Consider the following 27121-nt stretch of genomic DNA (forward strand, 5'->3'; position numbering starts at 1 on the left):
GCAGACCACGAATGTTAGTAAAAAATATATTAAAACAGTTAGGTGGTGGGGATGGTTTTTTATGTTTAATGTTTTAGTTTACTTTTGGCATATTTAAGTTTAAAGATAACTTGACTCATTCATAGATAGAGCACGGCCTCCCAAGCAATTAGCTATGCAATTTTCTCAGTCTTGTTAATTAACCCTAAGTAGTAACATAGGGTTTCTTATGTGACCTCAACAATGCGCACCAAAAGCATTAACGGGGACACCATCCATGCGCAATACGGCACTGTTAATAATCTGATATTTTGCAGTTGTTGATGGAATCAGCCTCTCTGAGAGCTACCACAGAGTTTGGGAAACCTTACTACCAGCAGCCTCAGAACTATAAAACTGTGTTTTATAGTTCTGAGGCCGCTGTACCCCATTTTGATTGTTACAATGTAATAATGAAAAAGGGGTTCGAGGCTGGTCAACAGAATTATTTTGCTTAACCCTAAAGTCTTTGCCTAGGAGGCCTCCTACAAGACAGTAGCTGGATGCAGTTAACATCTACCCAAGATGAGTATTTTTATTGAGACATTATCTCTAGTCTTAACTAAACCAAGAGCCCCAAGGCAAGGGATTTTTAAGTTCGAGTTTGTTTCTCCAAGGCTTTTCCTAGAAAAGCACACTCTACAAGGCAGCAGGGCATGGGGCAGGTGGTACTTGGTTACATAATAAAAGTTGCAGGTTGGTTGTGATGATCCTGAATCTGACCTGACCTGGAGTAATTAAAAGGAGCTACTTCCTGCAAACAGAACCTTAAAACATTGAGCATGATATTTTGGAAATACATTAGAAAAATTATTACACCCAACAAATACTAGAGATAAGGGTGAGCATAGGTTTAATAGTTGGAGTGTCTAGTTTGTTAATAAGCTCACACTGCAATAAAATAGATTTCAACATTTCAACAGAATATTTAAACATTTAAACAGAATGCATACATGCATAAAGTAACTTCTGAGTGAGTAAATGTCGCGCCAGAGATTCAGACAGAACACAAACATACATAAAAACTTAAACAGACAGAACATAAACATACAGATAGCAACTTACAGTTGAGTCAACACCACCAGAGTTTTAGACAGAACTTAAACATAAATATAAATTATATTACAGGTGAGCTAAAACAGTAACTAAGGCACCTCAATCTTTATAAATGACACATACACACAAAAAAAATATATATATATATTTATATATTACTATAGGCATGACCGATTTTAAATAGTAGTACTGATGACAGGAAACAATCTCCTTCAAGCCTTTGCTTAGAAAGCGAATTCCACAAGGTAGCAGGGCATGGAACAGGTTGCACTAGGTTACATGTTACCAGTAGCAAATTGATCATGAAGACCATATACCTGACCTGACCTAAGATATATATATATATATTTATCATTGTGCATTTTCACACTCTTTAAGAGCTTTGGTTTCTTTCATATATATTCTATAACACAAACATATAAACAGTATAAACTTTAGACCTAAAATGGTTAAAATAAACTGATAATAATAAAATCAATGTTTTTATTATGAAAAAAACGAAATGAAATCTTATGTAAACAATTGTCTCTCTCAAGAATGCTTTCACAACATACCTCTATATTCACCTTTTTTCATGTGATTCCACACACAAGGATTCCAAGCATTTTATTAACGGTTATATTTGATATGTTTTTATTATTTTTTGCTTTCTTCCTAACATTGGCATAGGCACTTCCAAGTTTTTATGTTATAACATATGTTATATGTTATAAGTTTAAGTTATAACATTTTTATGGAAACACCTTGCATGCTTATGTAAAATAAAATTTTATCAACCATTGTTTATATATATATATATATGTATATATATATATATATGTGTGTATATATATATATATATATATATATATATATGTGTGTATATATATATATATATATATATATGTATATATATATATATATATATATATATATATATATGTATATATATATATATATATATATATATATATATATATATATATATATATATATATATATATATATATATATATGTATGTATAAATGTTTATCAATACGTTGAGAAATGTGTCGAACAGTTTGCCCTATGTAGCAAACATTACAGTTTGCACAATTAAATTTACAAACAATGTTAGATTTTACTAAATCACTAAAATATGTACATATAAATATATATGTATATATATATATATATATATATATATATATATATATATATACATGTATATATATATATATATATATATATATATATATATATATATATATATATATATATATATATATATATATATATGTATATATATGTATATATATATGTATATATATATGTATATATATATATATATATATATATATATATATATATATATATATATATATAAATGTATATATATACACCCACATGAATACTTTTTTTTACTTTAAATTTAAGTACCTGAATAAAATATTTTTGTGTTGTTACTCGGACAGTACATAGCATTGTATATATAGTATATAGCATTATCAGAAAAATTTGTTTGCTCAAGTTTTTAGAAAATTGGTTAGAGGTTGAATGTCTAAAATTTAGGTTATTAAAAGGCAAAATTGCATTATAAATTTAGGTTAGTTTTTAAAAGACAAAATCACATTATAAATATTGTTGTACCTGCTCTTGAGTATTTTTATTATAATAATGTACCTCAGAAAAAATAACCACAATTGGCAACATTGAATTCATTAATTTATCTAGTTTCAATCATTTACCCACAAAAAAGTCATGTGATATTTGATATTGTTAAACTTGTTCTTGGTGAAAAAAATAGTGAAAAAAGAAAATTGAGTGGTGAAGTTGAATAATAAATCTAGAAAAAATGACTTGATTATGAACTTTAACAACTTTGTGACATTTCAGCACTAAATAAAACGCCATGAACAAGACTATTATATATTATAAGCAAGTTCAGGTCAAAAAAGTCAACCAAAGATCAAAACTCAGACCACAAAGTACATAGTTTAACCAGAAAAAACAGCCAGTTTGTATTCATCTTTTTTGAATGTACAAATACTTTCTTCGTTACTCATCAAAGTTGTTTATACTACTACTACTAGAACTACTACAACTACTACAACAACAACTACTACTACTACTACTACTACTACCTATGTCCTTCTGCTTTGTAGGGTGTGCTTTTTTAGGTAAAGACTAGGAGAAAGAAATTCCAACTTAAAAATCCACTGCCTTGGGGCTCTTGGTTGAGTAAAAACTAAAGATAGTATCTTGATAAAAATACTCATCTTGAGCAGATGTTGACTGCTTCCAGCTACTGTCTTGTAGGAGGCCTCCTAGGCAAAGACTTTAGGGGTAAGCAGAATAGTTTTGTTGACCAGCCTCGAACCCCTTCTTTATTTATTAGGCTGGCGTAGATGTAAACCTGTGCTACCTGTGTTAAAATGCGGTAGTGGTGTAGTGGTAGAGTGCTCGCTTTATAAGTGAGAGGTTCTGAGTTCAATTCCCACCATACCTCTGGTAGTACCGCACTCAACTTGTTTCTCCGTGCAGCGGCCTTGTTCTTCAAAGTTTGTTTTTCGGAGTTATAGAGTTGGGAGAGGGTTATAACCACAAGTAGCCTCCTCATCTATTGTGGCCTTCTTAGCCTTGAGGAGGTGAATTACAACAACAACAAAAAAACATTGTTTTCTGCCTAGGATGATGAATGTTGTATCTTTTTGACTCTACTCATAGGTTTTTGCTTGTGCCTCCTTGATAGTGGCTATGCAACTCTTCGTGTTATCTTCTACTGAGAGTCCAGCTCTAAAACTCATTTTATTGTTTCTGGGGTAGCTCTCAGAGAGACTGATTCCATCAACAACTGCATAATATCAGATTTTTAAAAGTGCCATGTTGTGCATGGATGGTGTCCCTGTTAATGCTTTTGTTGCCGAGGCCACATAAGGAGCCCTATGTTACAACTTAGGGTTAATTAACAGGGTTGAGGCAATTGCATAGCTCACTGCTTAAGAAGCTATGCTCTATCTATAAATGAGTCAAGTTCTCTTTAAACATAAATATACCAAAAGTAACCCTAAATGTTAAACATTAAAAACTATCCCCACCACCCAACTGTTTAAATATATCTTTTATAAAAGTTTGTGGTCTGTGAAGCTTCCTTCCATTAGTTGAATTTTACCTCTGGTAAAGTTCACCAGACTTGCTCATAATGAGACTAATTAAATTCTGCTATTCTTTCTTCAGTGTTGAGGGATACTATCCTTTGATTCGCAACATTTTTTTCAGAGAATTCCCAGAATTACAGAAATTTAATAAAAACTTCTTAAGTTTTCTGAATTTTCCAGAAGTTAATTGATGTAAATTCTGTTTTATAAGTTTACAAAAGTATTTTTTGTCAATTATTATGATCATAAAGAAATAATTATAAGCGGGTTGAGAATTTGTCTGACATTTCTGGGGTGGAAAAATATATTAAAAACAAGTTTTACTAGAATCGGCTTCAAGAGAAAGATAATAAAAGTATTATTCAGCCTATATAAAAAAGATAGATAAAGCTAGAGCAGTAATTTCATAAGTGAACATTGAAATGAAAACTTTTAACATAATTATATATTATTTGATTTGATGTTTTAGGTATGATGTACAATATATATTTGTCTGTTTACACTCTTCCTATGCTTGAGATGATGTCTGCTTTCACCTTAATTTATTTTTCTTGGTCATCAAAGTAGGACATCTCTCTGTATAGAGATGAAAGTGACAGAATTTTAAAGTGGCTATCAAGTAGATGTAAAAAACTGATAGAAAAATAAAATGTAAAATGCTGTAGAAAAAGCTAACAAAACAAGGTGCAGAAAGAGAAGCTAGAATTGTTAAAAATTTATTTTTTTGACGTAATGAAACCTTACTTTATATTAATTTGTATTTTGAAATTCTTCCTATTTTTAAATCATTTATTTTAACTTTTTAACAAGAAGAACCGTTAGTCCATTGAATTTATGAAGACCAAATTGAACTGTTAAAGACAATTTTAGCTTGTTTTATTGATCCAAAGATGATAAAAAATGTAACAGGAATAAAATTAAAATTTTCAAACCTAAAAGATAAAAAAATGCCATTTGAATTACATATACCTTGGAAGTAATGCCTTGGAAAAGCTGATGAATGTTTTGCAACAGAAAATTATAAGAGTAAAAAGTATTGATTTTTAAACCATTATCTGACATTTTATATTTAAAGAGAAACTAAATTATTACCCTTTGTAGGTTGTTTATGGTTAAACTGAGATACTATACTTGATTTTAGATAATTTTAGAGAAGCATAGCTATTCAGTAGTTTTTAGTTACTTTATTTATCCCTTTACCAACGTTCTAGAATTTACTCAAATAAACTTTGTCAATATGTTGACAGTAAATTTTTCTGGGATTTTGTAAAAATAATTTACTGGAATTTTATTGGGATTTTAGTAGAAAAAAATTTCTGGGATTTTCAATAAAGTCAATAAAGTCATTTATGTTTGCAAAGACTGCAATTGTCACATGCTTGGCTTGGGCGTATTCATGCGCATCAGTTCGCCTATTTGTCATGAAATCAGGTTCCTATTCTTTGACCATTTATTTATGTGCTTTCGCTTAGCACCTCTTCACTCTATAACCTTTCTCTTTGTTTTTTATCGTTCTCCTTTTTCCCAAGACTGCACTTTTAGATGTAATTTCTGATCAAATTGACCATGCCCTCTTTCTTTACTCCACTGCAGATTGTCAAGCCTCATTCTACTCCATGGTTTTCACCTTTTTGTGCAGCTACTTTATCTAATTGTAATAATTTTTTTCATCTTTTTCAAAACAACAACTCTCTTGAGAACAAACAGATATTTATTATTGCAAGAAATCGATGTAAAAAGGCTAAGCTCCATTATTCATAGTTCATTAAATCTTGTATCTGATCTCAGAAGTTAGGCTCTAGAGACTTTTGGAAAATCTTCAAAAGTGTCATTAACAAGGGTAGGTCTAACATTCCATCTCTCATTCATGGAACTGATCTTGTTACCTCTTCTGAGGATAAGGCAGAACTATTTGCAAAGAACTTTTCTTCTAATTCAACTCTTGCTTCTTATGGCTATTCTCTTCCTACCATTTCAATTAAACAAGTTAACCCATTGTTAGACATTTATATCACTCTAGCTTCCGTTGCTATAGTCATATCTCAGTTAAACTCGTCTACCAGTTTGTGGTCCAAACAACATTCCTTTCATAGTCTTACAAACTTGTTCTCCGCGGTTCTCTCTAAACTATTTAATAAGACTGATATAATAATATATATTGACTGAGTCTTGATTTTTTGCCTGCAAGAAAATGACATCTGTTTTTCTAGTTTTCAAAAACTCCGTAAACATTATGATCCCTCTAATTATAGTCCAATAAGTCTTCTTTCTGCTATTAGCAAGGTCTTTGAGTCTTTGAGCAACAAATTTCTCACTTCCTATTTTGAGTCAAATAACTTACTGTCAGTCAATCAATACGGTTTTTGATCCTTTTGCTCTACAGCTGACTTGCTTATTGCTGTGTCTTAAAGATTTTATCATGCATTATATGGAGGTGGAGAGGCAAGGGCTATTGCTTTTGACATATCTAAGGTTTTCGACAAAGTTTGGTATGCTGGTCTTCACAAGATTGCTTTATATGGTGTATCTGAAAAAGAGAGATTATCACATCGTTTCTTTCTAACCACTTTATTAAAATCATCCTTGAAGGCCAGCATTCTTCTTCATTTCCAATAACTTCTGGGGTACTTCAAGGTTCTGCTTTGTTTCATATCTACATTAAAAATCTTCCTGACAACCTGACATCTAAAGTAGCTTATTTTGCTGAGGACTCAACTTTATAATAATCTCTGCCTGTAATAAATAGTCTGCTCTTTTCGATTGCTAAGTACAGCCAGCTGATCTTGAATCTGATCTCACTTCTGTAACAGATTGGGGCTCACAGTGGCTTGGCAATATTTCATTCCAATAAAATTCAGTTATTTACTGCAAACAATTACTGCAGTACTGTCGATATTCCTATATTAATGAATGAAAACCCTCTCACTGAGTCCTCTTCTTTATGTCTTTTTCGATTATCATTTACTACTGACCTTTTTTGGAAACCATATATACAATTAACAGATGCTAACATAGCATCCGTTAAGTTTGCTTCTCTTTATTGTGCTCACCATTTTCTTATTCCTGATTCCATTCTCTACCTCTAAAAATCTCTTATTCATCCTTGTATGGAATACTGTTGACATATTTGGACTGGTTCTTCTAATAATGCTTTTTCTCTTCTAATTAAAATCCAAAAATGCATTTTAAATGTCGTTAGACCAGCTCTATCTGCTAAGCTTGAGCCTCTTTTCCATCATTGATCTCTTTCTCTTTTCTACTAATACTATCATGTTCGCTGCTCAAAGGAGCTATTATTTCTAATTTCATCAACTAAAACTCATTCTTGCTTGTCATTCTGCTTTCATTCAAGTCTAATTAGTTTACTGTATCTGTCCCTGCATGCTCTGATAACAAAATTCCTTCAAGTTCCTTTATAAATATATTTACAAAGTTCCTTTGTAAATATATTTATAAAGGAACTTGAAGCATTTTTTTTTTTTTTTTTGCCCCAAGTTATAGTTATGCAACTTTTTTAATTTTTAAAATTAAATATTTGTAAACTTTTTTTGTAATAATATTTTAGTTAGTAAATACTAATATTAATTTCATAATTTATCTTGAATAGGATTGTGATTCAAGCTTAAATAGTTCCAGAAGCATTTTCATCAAAATAGATTTTGAAGATATTGAAGAATTTTCATCTACTTTTGCAGGTATTTTCAGTAGCTTCATTGTTAAGTTACCATATAATTTTTTTTATTAGTTTACTTGAATGAATTCATCATGTCATTGCTTAATTTCTTCATTTCATTACTTAAATTGGTTCTTCATTTTATTTATTATATTAATGTTTCATGTCATTGATTTATATTGTTGCATTATTGTTATTTAGTTTGTTGCATTATTGTTATTTAGTTTGTTGCATTATTGTTATTTTGTTTGTTGCGTTCCTAATAGTCATATTTATTAGTATTATTTTCAATAATATTATTGACATAGCTATTTACTTCTTGTTTATTGTTTCTAACATTCTCTATGATATTGTCATTCTACTGTTCTTTTAACTGTCATTTGTGTAAAAAAAATAATAATAACAATAATTAGTCGACGCTGCCACTCAGTCCAATGTAATATTGGTTTGTTTTAAATTCATGCAAAATACAACAGGCTTAATGATGCTGAGTACAGTTTACTACAATCAAGTTGCTCACAATTACTAAACTGTACTAAAAATATCAAATCACAGATGGACCAGATAACAATTTTAAAATTCTTCTTTTTTTGTCGTTCTTATAAACCCTCCCTCCTCTATGTGACATTTTGTGGGGTTTTAAAGAACCCTCCCCTCCTTCTTCCTCGTGTGACATGACAAAGACAAAAAAATAATAATAATAATAAAAAATTAATAAGTGTATATTTTAATTGTAATAGTTTATGTTTAAAAACAAATACCATTGATGAAATTTTAAAACTTAAACTTGTTCCCAAATCAGACCTTTAAGTATTTGAGTTCTTCAATAATTTTTGAAGGCCAGTTGAGGTCAGAGGTATTAATATTGTCCTGATCATACCACTCAATTGTTTCTTTTTCCGAATTTAAAAAGACACACATGAGTTCAGATAGATGTTGAGCAACTAGGCAATGAGGTCTAATTTTTTGAATCTCATTTGAATATCCAATAGTTGAGCAAGCTGTTTTGTGTTGTTTCATTGATTTGATAGGCAAAATATAAACTGTAATTGGTACAAATTCTTTTTGGTAAGGAATTTTGAATGCTTGACATGAGTAGTTTTATGGCAATCCTTTAGGATACTTTTTTGTAACTGTCGTGGGCAAAATTGTTTTGCAAAGTGATAAGTGTAAAAAGAAGCATGCAAAGTTGTTCGTTTTATTGTTGCATTTAAAACCATCTTCTCCTTGGAACAAAGAAATTAGCGATGAAAGAAAACCAGTTAATAAGATGAAACTGTGAGCTGCGATGATGACCACAACAGTTTTGATCATTACATTTTACAATTTGAAGGAAGTAATGAATTTCTCTGACATGTTTAGCATCCCACTCTGCTCCAAAATGTTTAAATTCTACACATTTTTTTACTGTTTGGTTTTATGTAGTCGGGTTATGTAGTCCAAATTTGTACAAGAACTTCACCAGCTTTGGCAAAATTTGCCTTCTTCATAACTTTATCTGTTGTTTATCCTTTTGAATTAAGATGGCTTCCAAAATGATCAGATGGAAGTACAATTCCTATTGGGTCATGGCTTAGCCATTCTTCTATCTACCCTGTTAAAGGCACTACTGCCGGAGCATTAATGTCCACAAAAATTCCATCAAGGTCATGGTCTTTGAAATAATTCTTGGCACAATGAATTGTTTTTTCATATTTTGGATTTTCATCTGGCCCACCATCAACAGTTATAATCATGACTGGTTTGCTAACTCTATCTTCAGTAAATAAGCTGTTTTTAAATGCAGGAAGATGGTTTATTCTGTTCATGACTAAGTGCTGTTGATGAATCATGTTTTGCACTTCTGATTGCTATGTATGTTTGGCCAGAGTATGTGACTACTTGTTTTTCCATGCAATCTTTATTGATTTCTATGGCTGCAATTACTGAAGGAATAAGTTTGTGTCTTGGAGCAATTACAAAATTATGATCAGCTAAAGTCACCTTGTACTCCATATGCATCATCATTGGGGCTTATTTGTAGCTGTCAATCCATTTGGTACCCTGGCTTTATTATCCTGGGAGTGAAACGTTACTTCTTTAGGACCCAAGACTGCCGCAAGTTCTTCAAGGGCACTGATGTATGATTTGGGAAGTTTTGTGTCTGTATGATATTTTTGCTCAGAATTTTGCGCTCTTATTCACTGAATAAGTTTTAATGCCTTTTTCCTTCTTTGCTCAATGATTTGCTTGGAAGTAATCTTAAGTAAACTCTTGATCTGGAGAAATTCTAACCATGCTTTTTCAATTCTTCAACCAAGTCATTTAGTGCTTTTACAGTTAGAACAATTTCAGTTCTTCTCTTATCATCAGAAGCAGACCCTTTAATGGCAATATCTACAATTGCTTTTATTAAACTGTCCTGATCACAGGCTAGCGGTTGACCTCTTGACACAGAATTTTTAATTCCACACAACTTTTTTCTAATATCTGAATATAAAGCTTCTATTGCTTTTTTTCTTTTTAGTCTGGTTTCTGTTTGATGTTCAGTGGCTTTTTGACAAAGTAGAAGATCTGGGTTTTTTTCTACCAAAAGTTTTTTTTGTAACTTGTTGTCACAAGAAGACTACCCTAGTATTTGGTAGTCTTCTTGTGACAATAAGTTGCAATTTCTTCTTTTAGTAAGATATGCAATACCATTTTATAAAATAAAAATTTGATTCTTTAACTGATCTTGTTTCGGGGCTGTTTTTAAAAAGCTTTTGACAACTTAGAATTTTCACTCTCTTCACTTGTTTTAATTGATGGGGTCGCATTAGTCATGCCATCAAAAGTGATTTTAGATTTAACCGCAAGCTTTTTTGGTGTATTCGGTACACGGTTCAGTAATTTCGTACAGTATGATAGAATACCAACTTTATTTCGGAGTTTAATTTGTTTTAGCTCTTTCAATTTAACAACAACAACAACGAATTTATTTCTCTTACAACCATTAAGTTAAATAATTATATAGTAAAGATAGTATTAATAATAACATTAATAATTAATATAACTTATTAAATATTAATAAAACTTATTATCATAGTAACTAAATAACTTAATATATAATAAAAATATAAATAACTTAATATATAGTAAAAATATAAATAACCTAATATATAATAAAAATATAAATAACTTAATATATAGTAAAAATATAAATAACCTAATATATAATAAAAATATAAATAACTTAATATATAGTAAAAATATAAATAACCTAATATATAATAAAAATATAAATAACTTAATATATAGTAAAAATATAAATAACCTAATATATAATAAAAATATAAATAACTTAATATATAGTAAAAATATAAATAACTTAATATATAATAAAAGTAATAACATAACTAAAGTAGTTAGACAAATTCATTATAATAGAGAGAAACTAAATATTAAAAGCAGGGGTGTGAAGTCCCAAAAGGACTCCAGCTTTATATCTCTACTTTTTCCAAGTCTGTAGTGTCCAGAAGCTCTAAACATGTTTGTTAACTTATGATCTGCTATAAGAAAAAATTCATGAGATTTAATGACTTGAAACTTATTGTTTTTAGGCCAGAAGTCCTGGAGTCCCGGAGTCCTTGCCACCATTATACTTAAGGACTCCGGGTTCAAAAAATGATTGTTCCTCTAACCTAAAAGTCTTAATTTTTTTCCTATTAGTAGTCCATAAACTTATTTATATTTTAGAGTTCCTGGGTACCAAAAACTAGGATAAAGTAAAATTTTTGTGACTTTCAAATCTGGAGTTCTTTTTGGGACATCCCTGATTAAAAGTAATAATAATAATAACATTAAAAATAAAAGTATTGCAAAATTAAAATATTTATTGATCAGGTGGCCATCAAGAATAATATCAATTATTTATTATGTTTGAAGATCTAATTTTAAGCAACTATTATTAATAAAATTTTTAGTCTATACAAATAAAAAAAATTCTTTTTATATGTGCGATTACCACAAGTAATTTTCTTATGGCGTAAATTTAGATAAATCTCTTCCGATCATTTAAGGTGAACTTATAAAAAAACTAATTTAAATTTTTTATTTTCATTTGTTATGACTCCGTTAAATAATAAACCCTCGCCACTTGTGTCATTGCATATAATTTTTCTTGAAAAATTCCGTATTATATATAAATGTCTCCGAGTTAGCAATTTACACAGTGATAAAAATTTAATTTAAAATGTTATTTGTCACGTCACACTGTACCAAACCACTCCATCCACCAATTGATATTGGTGGATGGAGTGGTTTAACCACTCCATCCACCAATATCAATTGGTGGATAGAGTGGTTAAACCACTCCATCCACCAAAGACCACCAAAGACTAAACCACCTAAGACTGTCACGTATTATTTGAACAACCTCTTACCTCAATTTTGTATTTGTCCCAATTTCAACAAATTACCATGTGGACACAATTTAAATAGCAGGAAATTTAAATGCTTCAATAAATAAAACTTTAAATCTGACTTATAAAAAATTGACTGGAATGATATAAAGACCAGTGATATTAATTCATATTTCCAAATGTTTATTACTAAAACAACATTGACTTCGAATCACTATGCCCCATTTAAAAAGATAGTATCAAAAACTTCAAATGTTGATTTAAACCATGGATTCTAAAAGGAATTATAAAATCTATTCAAGTGTGCAATCTTTTCCAACAAAAATTCTAAAGATCTTATGAATATAAACAGGTTTAAAACTATTTTTAAGAAATATAAATATATGATAGTTACATTAGTAAAACTTAGTAAAAAAAACTATTTAAAAAAAATTCTTCTCAGAAAATGTAAAAATTTTCACGAACTTTGGAAAGGCATTAATAATCTAATAAATGTAAAAGGAGCATTTTTATGGATACATATACATGCATATATATACATACATACATAAACATAGATATATATACGTACATATATATACATACATATATATACATATATATATATATATATATATATATATATATATATATATCAGGGTTGTTTTAATTTAAATCAGTTGATTTAAATCGATTTAAATCAGACGAATAAAAATCATGATTTAAATTGAGTTTTTTGATTTTAATTATTTTTAACGATTATTTATTGATTAATCAAATTAAAGTAAATTGCACTAGCTAAATATAACTACTGCATAAACTAGTATTAGTTATAATAGTCAGATAATACATTATAAAATATATATTAGTCATATAAATCATTAAATTTTTAAATTTATTGTAAGGTTTTTATCCATATAAGTAAATTTTTTTTTTTCATGTTTTAATTTATTGACTAATTAAATTAATTACTGTTTTTGTTACTATTTATGTAATAAATATAAATATATTCCTTCTATATAAGAGTATATTCAAATTTTTTTAAATTACAGTATTAATTTATATTTGGTTGTTATTTAGTTGTAAAATAAAATTAATATAACTAGAAACAAAAATGTCTGGTGCCGATAGAAAAGAAGATGCAGTTTGGACATGATTTGAAGAAATACCTGCAAAGTTTGGGAAAAAAAGAAATAACGCTAAATGCAAAAGCTGTGGTGTACAAATGCAAGGTTTGGTTGCTCGAATGAGAAACCACAAAAGTGATGGTAAATATAGTTTTCTGAAAGATGTTCAAGATGACAAAAACATTATTATTTGTCAAGAAATCTTAGAAAATATCAACCAGACAACTGAAGAACCACAAACTAGTCAATGTTCTGTTAAGAAAACTGAATTTAGTTAATCTGCTGTAGATAAAACAAGTTTTTTGTGTTAAAATAAAAAAACAGTGACAAGACCAAGCAGTGGCAAGACAGTGACAACTAAATTGGATTCATACCTTATTAAAACCACTAAATCTGAAAAGGAAGCTATTGATGAGCAGATAGCTACCAACTCGTCTTTCAGAATGGTTGACCATCCAGAGTTTATCAAGATTATCTATTTTTTACGCCCAGGATATAACCCTCCTAATAGAATCAATATTGGTGGAAAATTACTAGATACTGTTCACAAGAACAGTTTAACTATCTATTCAAGTTTGCTACATGATCAGTCTGTAACCATGAGTATTGATGGGTGGAGCAATGTTCATAATGAACCAATAGTTTGTGCAACAGTAACAACAATGAATTCAGGCAAACAGGCAATAACCCAGCTCATTTCTTGGCTAATATTGTTAATCCTAAATACAGAGGTAAAGAATTAACTGATAAAGAAATAGAGATTGGAATGGAGTTTGCAACTTCAAAGAATCCAGATTTTCTTCCACTTTTGGTTAACTTTAAAGCAGAAGCAGCACCATTTGAAAAGTTTATGTTCCATGATAATATTGTTCAAACTTTTAAGCCATGTGATTGATGGAAATATCATAATGATCCTGTGAATCAGGAATTACTGAAAGTTGTTGAACAGTTACTTACTGCTGTTGCTTCATCTGCAGGAGTTAAAAGAATCTTTTCATCATTTGGTCTTGCTCATTCAAGCATTAGAAATAGACTCAGAATTGAGGAAGAAAGCGAATTGGTTTTCCTATTCAAACTATTTAATCAAAAAGCATAAGAATCAATGAGTTTAATTGATCAAATTTTTGAAAATTTGTAAATAATCAACATTAAAAAAAAATTTTCAATATTTTAAATTAATTTAGTTATAATTTCATAAAAAACTCATTTCATTAAAAACTACTTGATTAAGAGTTTATTTTTCCAAAATGTAATTAAAATCAAAAAAATCCGATTTAAATCAAAAAAATTGATTTTTTTGATTTTTTTCAAAAAAATCATGCTTTTTATCAACCCTGATATATATATATATATATATATATATATATATATATATATATATATATATATATATATATATATATATATATATATATATATATATATATATATATATATATATATATATATATATATATATATATATATATGTTAATAAAAGTTCATGATATTGAAGTTTTGTTAAAAAAAAGATACAACAAATGAATTATTTCATAAAAAACCTGAAATTCATAAACCTGTCTGGTTGTATGTGTGTGTGTGTATGTATGTGTGTGTATATATATATATATATATATATATATATATATATATATATATATATATATATATATATATATATATATATATATATATATATATATATATATATATATATATATATATTTATCATTTCAGATGTTCACTGTTCAATGATTGAGTTATCTAAGAGTATTACTTCATTTTATCCCATCTTGGCATTACATATGTGTGAATCTAAAATTAAAATAGCAACATCAGTACTTCCTCCAATTATAAATGGTAAAACAATTTACAGAAATGTTAATGCTAAAGTTACCTACAGTAATGTTATAAATAGGTTGTTTATGGATAAAAAGGATACAAAATTATTATTGTTAAAGATTTATATCCATCTTTAATGCCACAATTAGGATTTTTTTTTTAGATCTTTCTGGTGAGGCACTGACAACACATATTACGTCTTGGGATTCTTTAAGTGTTTTTTCAAGGAAGGGTTTTGCTAGTGTGTTTTTCAAAAACTCTAAAGTAATTTGTTATTAGTTTATTAATATTTGTAATTTAATGTGGTTCAACTTTATAAGCTGTTTCAAAATACAAAAGTCTCACACATCAATTTATGAAAAGTATCAATTTATTTTCATTTCTACATTTAGAAACCGTTTCATTTCTCCTATTTAATAAATTATTATTTTTGTACATTTTGAGAGTTCCCACAAGTCCTGGAAAGTCTTTAAATTTTAAAGTAGTCCTGAAACATTCTTGAGTGTCCTGTATTTTTTTAGTTTTTCTGATAAATCCTGAAAAAGTCCTGGAAATCAGGATACTTGTCAATTTATTATTGTTGTGTATCTTCCACCTTTTTTTATAAGTTTAGTTTTAAATTGTTTTCAATAGATTTTCTTATATTAGTGGTTCTAACCAAAACTTGCACATACGCTATAAGACATAATCAGCTTGTTTTTGAAATATTATTTGGAAGATTTCATAACAAAAACTGAATAGGCTTCTATAATTTAAAATATATAGACAGTTTTTTTTTTGTTTTTAAAATAGTATTTAGTTTTTGTTATACTGCTTTGTTTCATTCAGGTTATTGTTGTTGTTATTTATATATATATATATATATATATATATATATATATATATATATATATATATATATATATATATATATATATATATATATATATATATATGTATGTATATATATATATATATATATATATATTTAGGTGCATTGTCTGTCTTATTTTAAATATTCCTCTATTAATCTTTATTTTTGTCTTGACAACTGTCAAAATATGCTTTGTTTGAAAAATAATTCTCCTTTATTCTAATGTACTTCATTTCTTCTCTCAGGCGTTCACTGCTCGTGTGTGACCATTCGGCATATTTATATATATATATATATATATATATATATATATATATATATATATATATATATATATATATATATATTAGGGTGGTCCTTAATTTTCAAAGTTTGATTTTTGTACAGGGCACCCTTGAATTTTGTTTATATGCATGCATAAAAAATTCACAAAAAAAATCAGCTAAATCTGAAAACATTTAGAGGTCCCTACCACATATATAATAGTTAAGTATCATATGGGGTTCCGTGGCTGCATTTCACTAGTTGTTATGCCGGTGAACTCTTTCACTGCACACTATACTGCCTGCATAATTTATCAATATGATGTTATTTATTGTTAAATTATCCAGAATGCATTTCACCAGCTGTCAGCCATTTGTAATCAGACACTGACAGACACTCACTCAATATAACAATAATATTTGATGAATCTGAATTAGTGACTACTGACTCTCTCAGGGAAACTTCCGTAACAACTGACCTAGTGGATACTGGATCAAAAGTGAGTGTTTTCTTTGTTTATTTTTGCTTAAATATTAATTTGCCAAGTTATATTGATTTAACAATGAATTATTATAAATCTGACAGAATGACTGATCCGCTGTGCTAAATCCATTTTAAATTGTTAATTAATATCAATTGCCCGAGTGCCATAGTATTAAACTTGACTTTTCATTTATGCACATAATTGTGTATTTTATTTATTGGTTTTAGACCTTGTCAGAATTTTCATATGTCATTGTTGTTTATTTATATTGCATAACATAAATTTTGTCAGTTAGTTTTCTGAGTTCTATAAGTTTTTGTTAGAAATTACATATAATTTGAATAATTAAATTGGATGGTAACAAATAAAATTTATTATTTTAAGGGAGATGCTTGCTGTAGGACTTCCAAACCAACTACAAGACGAGAAACTGAGTTTTGGCTGGTAGGCCAAATGTCTGAAATTCTCAGCTCTACAAAGTTACCGTCAAAGAAGGAAGTCATGGCACTTTTCTTCTATTACAAAGAGGCCACCAAACAGACTGTTCGTGAAGCATCACATTCAACAACTAATGACGTTCTTGAAGTGTGGGAAAAACCTGCATCCCGACATGGTTGAAGAAACACGTTGTTGAAAAAGTTGAATGTCTGTTCCATGAATATGACAAACTGAAGAAAAATAAGGAAAATAAAGCAAAGCGCTCTGAAAATCTACTGAAGAAGGAAGAAGAATGGAAGGATGGCTTAGAGAGTCTTTTTGACATTGCTCATGCGGACGCCATGAAGATGATTAGCATGCAGGAGGACAGGGAGTTCCTGTTAGCTCAGCGTGAGGCGGGACGACGTGGTAAGATGGGAAGTGTTGACAAAGCCATGGCCAAAAGAGAAAGAGATGTTCACAGTAGAGAAGAAAACTTCAAGAGAAGAAAAGAGAGAGAAGAACAGGACGGAGTGGCCAGAAAGGAGAAAGCTATTCTTCAGAATTCCGAAAGCAAACAGGAGTCTGTTAATGATAATGAAGCATTTGGTGAGCCATCATCAAGCACAACTTCAAAAAGAACTAAACGTAAACGTGGCACACACAAAATACTGAATGACAAGTTAGCAGAATGTCTGGATATGGCAAAGGTCAGTGATAGAAATGCTGCACTAGTCCTGACTCCAGCACTGCAGCACCTCGGTCATGACCCAGCAGAGTTTAATATCAATCGATCGTTCATTCGAAGAGAAAGGATGAAATGTAGGCAGAGAATGGCAGAGAAAGCAGAAAGCAGAACTTGAAAGCAGAATTCAAGCCAACAGTTCCACTAACAATACGCTGGGATGGGAAATTGCTGGAAGATATCAGTAGCAAAAAAATTGTGGACCGGCTCCCAATCCTTGTGTCTGGACTAGGAGTTGACCAACTTCTTTGTGTACCGAAGCTGCCATCTGGAACTGCTGAAGCAACAGCTGTTATGATGCAACTGTAGCGTGGGGTATAGCTGATAAAGTCAAGTGCGTGTGCTTCGACACTACTTCTGTCAATAGTGGTCCAAGAAATGGTGCTTGCATCCTACTGGAGCAGAAGTTTGACAAAGATTTGCTCTGGTTTGCTTGCCGTCATCACATTTTAGGAATATTCTTGGGCAATGGTTAGTCTTTCTCTTGGCCCTTCAAAGGGTCCGACATCATGATTTTTAAAAGGTTTCAAACCAGTTGGGAAATCATTGACCGGTCAAACTTTGTTTGTGTTGCAAATGAAATTATTGCATTCGCTGAAAACCAACTGCAACAGTTTCAGCCTCGTGATGATTATCACGAACTGCTAGAGCTGACAATAATGTTTCTGGGAGGCGTTCCATCTCAAGGATGCTCATTCAAAGCTCCGGCAGGACTGCATCGAGCCAGATGGATGGCCAAGGCTATTTATTCATTGAAAATATGGATGCTGAGAAGCCAGTTCAAGATGACAAAGAAAGAAGAGAAGGGAATAGCAGACGTGTGTCTTTTCACAGTGACTCTGTATGTCAAGGCCTGGTTTAGAGCGCCATCTTCGCCTCGTGTTGATCTCGAGCTTATCAAGGAGATCGACAAATACAAGGCACAGAATCAAGCATTCTCTCAGATCGCAATGAAGAAAATTTTAGGACATTTGTGGTACTTGTCAGAAGAACTGATTGCATTGGCTTTCTTTGATGACGAAGTCTCCGATGACACTAAACGTCTGATAATCAGTGCCCTGCAAGCACCGGGTGCAGAACATCCTTTGAAGAGGATAACTGTTGATCCTACGCTGGTGAGCTCCAAGAACTTGGAAGACTTTGTCACCAAGAGCAGTTGTAGATTCTTCACCATCTCTGGTCTACCGTCAACTTTCCTCAACAAAGATGTGAAGCTCACTGAAGAACACTATACGAAGAACACTGTCAGTAGTATGAGAGTTGTGAATGACATAGCAGAATGTGGAGTTGCCTTAATGGACGAATACAACAAGCTGCACACAAACGATGAGCAGAAACAGTGCCTTCTCTTAATTGTAAAGAAGTACCGTCAGCGATTTCCTGATCAAGCGAAGAATACCCTGGCAATGGACTAACTAGACGGTTTTTGTCACTTTGACAGTCTCAACACAGAAGGACAATAATAATTACAATATGTAACACTGTAACAGTTGTTTAAATGTGCTTCAATAAAGCAATGTTGTGCTCTGTGATCATATTTGTCCTAATCATTCATATTGTAGAATACTGAGCATATGAGCCTTCTGTGGGCACTTTTATAGATATAAACTCTGCGGTAAGGACCCCTAAAATGTTTTTTTTTTCAAATAAAATTTTCAGTACAATTATTTTTTCATAAACGTCAACCATTCAAGGGGGTGCCCCGTCAGAAAGCTGAAGAAAATTTTTTTTGTAATGAATAAGGACCACCCTAATATATATATATATATATATATATATATATATATATATATATATATATATATATATATATATATATATATATATATATATATATATATATATAAATATATATATATATATATATATATATATATATATATATATATATATATATATATATATATATTATATATATATATATAGATATATATATATAGATCTATAGTTTGTTGGCTTTGGGAAGAGCGGAAGGAAAAAAGTGATTCTTACGCCAACATATACGTCACTTTTAATTACTTTTAACTTTCGTCCAACATTTCCGTGTTGGACGAAAGTAAAAACCATTAATTTAATTACAAATTAATCGTTTTTTAAAAAAACCACAAAAACGCAAATTTAATTGACCAGAATGTTTTAAAAACATTGTGAATGTTTTTAACAATATAAACAATGTTTTTATTTTAATTTTTTTTAATAAAATGTTTTTATTTTTATTTTTTTTAATAAAATGTTTTTATTTTTATTTTTTTTACTGTAAATCATGCGCGGAGTGTTGCTACATCGACTATCTTATAGCCTGACTCGCAAGGGAGTGCTGCTACATCGACTGACAAATAGCCTGACTCGCAAGGGAGTGCTGCTACATCGACTGACAAATAGCCTGACTCGCAAGGGAGTGCTGCTACATCGACTGACAAATAGCCTGACCCGCAAGGGAGTGCTGCTACATCGACTGAGGGTTTGGTTGGGGCAGGCAGTCTATCATTATTAAAAAAAAAAAATTCCGGTCTTGCATTTTAATTTTTACTTTTTGTCAACAAAATATGGAAAAAACTTTCGGACAACATCTAAGGGTTCTATATATATATGTATATATATATATATATATATATATATATATATATATATATATATATATATATATATATATATATATATATATATATATTTATATATATATATTTATATATATATATATATTTATATATATATATTTTTATATATATATATATATATATATATATATATATATATATATATATATATAATGTTAGTGTATTCTACAAACAGAGTGCTCAATGTTCTAAAAGAGCAGAGCAATAATAAATTAGTAAAAACACTTATCTAATTTTTGATTACTTCAACACTGTGTTTCACTATCAGTAGGTTTATCAGGAAGAATATTTCACTGACCTGAAGTTTCTTCCTGATGAACCTACTGATGGTGAAACACAGTGTTGAAGTAATCAAAAATTAAGTAAGTGTTTTTACTAATTTTTATATATATATATATATATTTATAATATATATATATAATATATATATATATATATATATATATATATATATATATATATATATATATATATATATATATATATATATACATACATACATACATAAATGTCGCTTACATAGTTATTAAACTTTATGATAGTAAAAAGTATAAAATATCAGAGGTTAAAATGTTTTGGCTTATAAACTGCTTACAAACATAAGGTTTTTTATTTAGATAAAATAGTTAGAAAATATCTATAAAAAAAATTTTCAAAATAAATTGCTTGATGAAGAACATACTAGAACAACAACACTTCCAAACAGACAAACAATGGTTGCATTTATGGCTATTATACTTGGTGATATAGTTGATGACCCTCAAGCAGCAGGGGCATGGTGGCTCTAAAAAGCCCATGCAGGATTTTTATTAAAAAGGCCTATATATGCGGGATTATACCATATATGCTTGATGTAAAGGACCCATACGAAAAGCAATATATATATGTATATACATGTATATATTTTATATATATATATATGTATATATATATATATATATGTATATATATATATATATATGTATATATATATATATACATATGTGTCTTGTAATTCGTACCATTTAGAAGCAACACCAAGTGGAAATCGATGAATAAGTTTCTTACATTCCATTACACAATGTCATTGAAGAGAGGTTGATTGATATGTGTGAAAAAACTCGTGGAAGAGCAACAAATTTATTTACAGACATATCTAATATGTTGGACAAAACAAACCTTGACTGGAAAGCGAATTGCATTGCGCACTGTTTCGACGGTGTATCAGTGATGACAAAGCTTGCGGACCATTTTCGTGAAGCTACTCAAAATGTGAATCAACACATTTGGTGTCATTCTCATTGCCTTAGTCTTGCTGTTGTTGACCATTGTAGCCTCATTAATCATCCTTTAGTTCAGCAGCTGTTCTTTATGCTTCAAAACCTATTTAACTTTGTAAACGCAGGTTACAAGAGACGTGCAGTATTTGTTAATACAGTCAATGGAAGCAAGCATAATCAGAGTGGAAGTAGAAAGCTGGCTAAGTTCCTTATGCATAAGTGGCATAGAAGGCTGTAACTAGTTTAATAGGTAGATTTAACAGTGAGGATGCCGAGAAGCAAGTTAACGATGGATTAGTTGTTCAATTAATCTCTACTTTGGATTTAATTGCCGCTGACTCTGGTTTTAATGTGGAAACGTGAGGAACTGCCTTTACGTTCCTTCAACAAGTTCTACGAAAAGAGAGTATAATTTTAGCTATATTATATTCCCAGATGATGTCTCACTTGGATGAGTTAATAGCAATAATGCAGTTTCGAGATTATTCCAGCGTGAATCAATTAATCTCTGCAACCCTGTTGAAATTGGAAGAAACTGGAAAAAAATTAGACCACTTCTGGAGATTCATATTGCTGATGCTGATTCATATTGCAATGTAATAATATCAATATTAATTATTTTTAATTATCTTATTTGATTGTTTCATAATTATTTAACCTTGTTAAAAGAATGTTTGGTACATATACATTTTAATGTTAAAATATTTGCATCTTAACTATTATATTTATAGGCACTTCAAAGAAATATATATGGTATCGTGAAATTAGATCCTGAAAACTCAGAGTTGAAAAATGATTTAGAACGTTTAAGTATAGCATACGGGAACAGCGGTTGCAGTGTCCGTATGAAACAGCTATATGCGTTTCAGGGATCGACATTTCAAGAAATACGTTCTTTAATATTCGGTAATATATTGACAGAGATGCGTGCTAAATTTAGTGATAAAAGATGCGAAGATTTAAATACTTTGTGTTCAATTGTATGTCAAAATATGCTGATTTGTAAGACTGACAAAGAAGTTGATGCGTACAATTTCAATACATATATTGCAAAATTCCCCTTATTGAACATCGTTGATTGTGTTAGTTTTGGACAAGAACTCAAAATACTTCGACTCTATTTGAAAGCTCTTGGCTCACGTCGATTCGGGATATTGAATGGAAGATAGCGAAGCAGAAAATTCAGATAACGAAGAACGCGTATTGACAGAAAATGACTACAAAACAGGAGCTCATAAAGAAAAGAATCATCTTGTGCACCAATGTCTTGTATGCACTTACAAGTAAGTTTTTCATATTTTATTATGTGTTCAGTTATTTAATATATTTTAAAATTAATTATGGTTATTTTTCCATACTTTAGATATATTCTGCAACGGAGAGCATTAGGCGGATCTTTGGCAATGAAAAGTACGTTTCATATATATCACCATATTTTGACGATAAGTGTTGATATTGATAAGCGCGAGAGATTATTTTCCGCTCTTAAACATGTAAAAAGCAAGTTAAGAAACAAATTGACCCGAGAACATACGCGAGATACATTACTATGTTACTACAATGCGAAAAATAGTTCCAGGACTTTTCTGGACTAAAGAAATTTAGTCCAGGAAAGTCCTGGAATTTATAAATTTTTTTTTCTGTTTGGTGGGAACCCTAATTATTATTTGTTTTGTTTTGTGGATTGCCTAGGTATAAAATGGTTTGATAAACAATACTTTTTGAAAAGTGGATTCAAAGTATATAACTATACTCTATATTTGCTATAATTAAATATGTGCAAAAGAAAATGTCTTTCATACTTATTACACCACATCTTAACCAGTATATATAAACAAGCTTAAAACCAAAAATGAAATTTCTCTATACTATAGATTAAAATTTTTGTTTCAATTTTTAATATATATAATTTCTAAACTTGTTTATATATATAATTTCAAACTTTTTAATATATATAATTATATATATATTATATTAATTATATAGTGAACCTTTTTTATGTGAAGTACTCCGTTGGTTTGCATTAAAAATTTTTATGTGAAGTACTTAGTTTGTTTGCATTAAAATTTAGATATTATTGAAGAAATGTTATAATTCATCAGAAGTGCATAGAAATTCAAAAATATTTTGAAATTTCCAAATCATTCAATCCTGATCAATGTTTTACTTTATTAAGGAGCATTTTAATTCAGAGATATTTTATTTCTGTTTACATTTTATCTGTTTACAATTTTCTCTTAACTAGAGATTATTTTATAACTATTGTGTTTGAGAAATTTTTTTAAAACTAATAATTCAACTATTGTATGTGTTTAATTAAATTTTTTTTTAGAATATAGATAGCAACTTGACTGCAGTTTGTAATAGTATATTAAAGTTATTAATTGAATACAATTGTGAGGTGAGAAATATATATTAAGTTATTTTATCTTTATGTTGAATATACAATAATTTTTTTTTTGTTATTGCTAGATACCACAACTTGTCAGCCATGTTATTACAACAATAGAAGCATTTTTCCCACTTTTTCATTATTCTGAAACAAATCTCTTGCCAGTCTTTAATTTGGTATGTTTATTATTTGTATAATAAACTTTTATACTTTAAGTGAATTTTTTAAAAGTAAAATGGTGCAGTTTTATACTTTAAGTGAATTTTTTAAAAGTAAAGATTTCCATTATATTTAAAAATGTAATGCTAATGATATTTTTTTTTTGCACCAGCATCATAAAGCTTTTTTGAGCTTGTATAAGAATGTTTTTTAAAATATCAAAAACATTACATTTTAAAATCTCTAAATCTACTAAAATTCTTGCTTGCGGGAGTGACAGTCTCTGTTTCTCTTTTTGATTATGCGAAAAATAAAATCTGATGTATTTGTAAAAAGCATAATGCTACTAGACAAGTAATGTAATTAAATTATTGAAACACAAGTATACTTATCAATAACTGAAAAGCACAGTAAAAATATTTTATGCAGTTTGATTTTCTGTGATTTTATTGTTAACATGACTAAGCTTGAATTGCTTTTTGTTTTATCGTTAATATGAACGAGCGTGAATTGCTTTTTGTTTTATACTTGATACTCTTTTTAATTTTTGTTGATCTTAATAAACACATAACAGTTTTAAATGTGATAAGTTTTCACTGTAATGAAAATAGTTATTGTAAAATTTAAAGTATATTTTAGAGTTTAGAATGTAAAACTATAAAAATTTAATTATTTAAAAATATATTTAAAATTTCTATTACAACATCTGTTTATAAATAACAAAAACTAAAAGAAAAAAAACATGTTTTGAACTTATGTTGCCACATTTACATTTAGTACTCTTGATATGTACAATTAACACCTGTAAGACTGTTTTGCTGGTGTTAATTGTTAAAATGTCTGTAGCGTTTTAACAATTAATACCTATGGTTTTTTAACAACTAATGCCTGCAGTGCTTTTGCAACTAATACCTGTGGTGTTTTAATAATTAATACCTGTGGTTTTTCACTCCAATTTTCTGTGTTTCTGCACTGTTTAAAGAATGACATAATGAGCATAGAACTTTAGAGAGCATTCTTTTTCCACTTTGTTTTCTTGCCATATAAGATTTTCCAAGCAGCATACACATTTTATGTTTGAAACACCTGTTATTTTACACAAAACTGATTTTAATAATCTATTTTGACAATTATTTATATTAAGAGAAATATAAAAAAATCTTGATTAAGAAATAAATTTAATATAGAGTTGTTAACAAAAAAGATAGGATCTGTAATACAAGTTATCAAAAGGTTTTTAAATAACCTAAGGAATGGTTGCTATAGTAATAAACAATAATTCCAACATGTGCTAGTAAGCGACCAGGGCTGATATTTGACTGGGGTCCGGTTTGATAAACTATAGCCGCGGCCAAAGTTATGGCCAGAACAGCCAAAATCTTGGATTGAAATTCACCTTATATTTATAAATACATATATATATATATATATATATATATATATATACATACATACATACATACATACATACATACATACATACATACATACATACATACATACATACATACATATACATACACATATACATTTGTATATATAATATATATATATATATATATATATATATATATATATATATATATATATATATATATATATATATATATATACATATATATACATATACATATATATATTATTATTATTATTAATAATAAAAAACACTTTTTAGTTTGAAATGCATGTTTCAAACTTACAAAGTTCATCATCAGTTTAAAATGACCAAAATAAAATTTTTCAATATATAGGTTACAAAGTAATTTAAAATCCATTAAAAATTACTGTTAAAAAAACAACTATTTATAATGCATAATTAAAAAAAAATAATAATACAAATGAAATAATAAATATACAATCAAATTTAAAGTTAATATTCATTACACGAGAGGTAATGAATATTAACTTTGAATTTGGTTGTCTTTTTACTATTTCCTTTGTATTATATTTTTTATTTTAGTTATGTATTATAAAGTTTTTTTTAACAGCAATTTTTAATGGATTTTAAATTACTTTGTAACCTATATATTAAAAAATTTTATATTGGTCATTTTAAACTGATGATGAACTTTGTAAGTTCGAAATATGTATTTCAAACTAAAATGTGTTTTTTATTTCACTAAAATAATGATATCATTTCAGATATATATATATATATATATATATATATATATATATATATATATATATATATATATATATATATATATATATATATATATATATATATATATATATATATATGTATATATATATATATATGTGTATATGTATATATATATATATATACATATATATATATATATATATATATATATATATATATATATATATATATATATACATATATATATATATATATATATATATATATATATATATATTTATATATATATATATATATACATATATATATATATATATATTTTATATATATATACATATATATATATATATATATTTTATATATATATATATATATTTTATATATATATATATATATTTTATATATATATATATTTTATATATATATATATATTTATATATGACCGGATATTAGAATTTATAGATGACTTCGGATATTAGAATTTATCCCTTTGATAAAGGCACAGGTTTTACATTACTATACAAGATGAATGCATGTCTTTAATTAAAAGAACAAATTGAAAATAGCAGAATTATTGATCATGACCCAACACCCACACTTACTACCAAATTTCAAAAACAGTTGTGTAAATTAAGAAAAGAGGGTAATTTACA

At 28.6% G+C, this 27121-nt stretch overlaps 1 protein-coding gene across 2 annotated transcripts in view; it reads left to right on the forward strand.

Annotated features, from left to right (window-relative positions):
• LOC101239386 (exportin-5) overlaps positions 1 to 27121 on the forward strand; it is a 154703-nt gene that overhangs the window by 58620 nt on the left and 68962 nt on the right. For both annotated transcript variants that reach the window (XR_010640760.1, XM_065805213.1), the window contains exons 11-15: positions 7799 to 7886; positions 15066 to 15188; positions 15334 to 15434; positions 24143 to 24211; positions 24283 to 24378. Coding sequence is in view for 1 of the 2 variants with exons in the window: in XM_065805213.1 (XP_065661285.1) it covers positions 7799 to 7886; positions 15066 to 15188; positions 15334 to 15434; positions 24143 to 24211; positions 24283 to 24378 (477 nt within the window). In the remaining variant the exon portion in view is untranslated. The remainder of the gene's footprint in view (positions 1 to 7798; positions 7887 to 15065; positions 15189 to 15333; positions 15435 to 24142; positions 24212 to 24282; positions 24379 to 27121) is intronic.

This window comes from Hydra vulgaris, chromosome 09, assembly GCF_038396675.1.
Source record: "Hydra vulgaris chromosome 09, alternate assembly HydraT2T_AEP".
NCBI lineage: Eukaryota > Metazoa > Cnidaria > Hydrozoa > Anthoathecata > Hydridae > Hydra > Hydra vulgaris.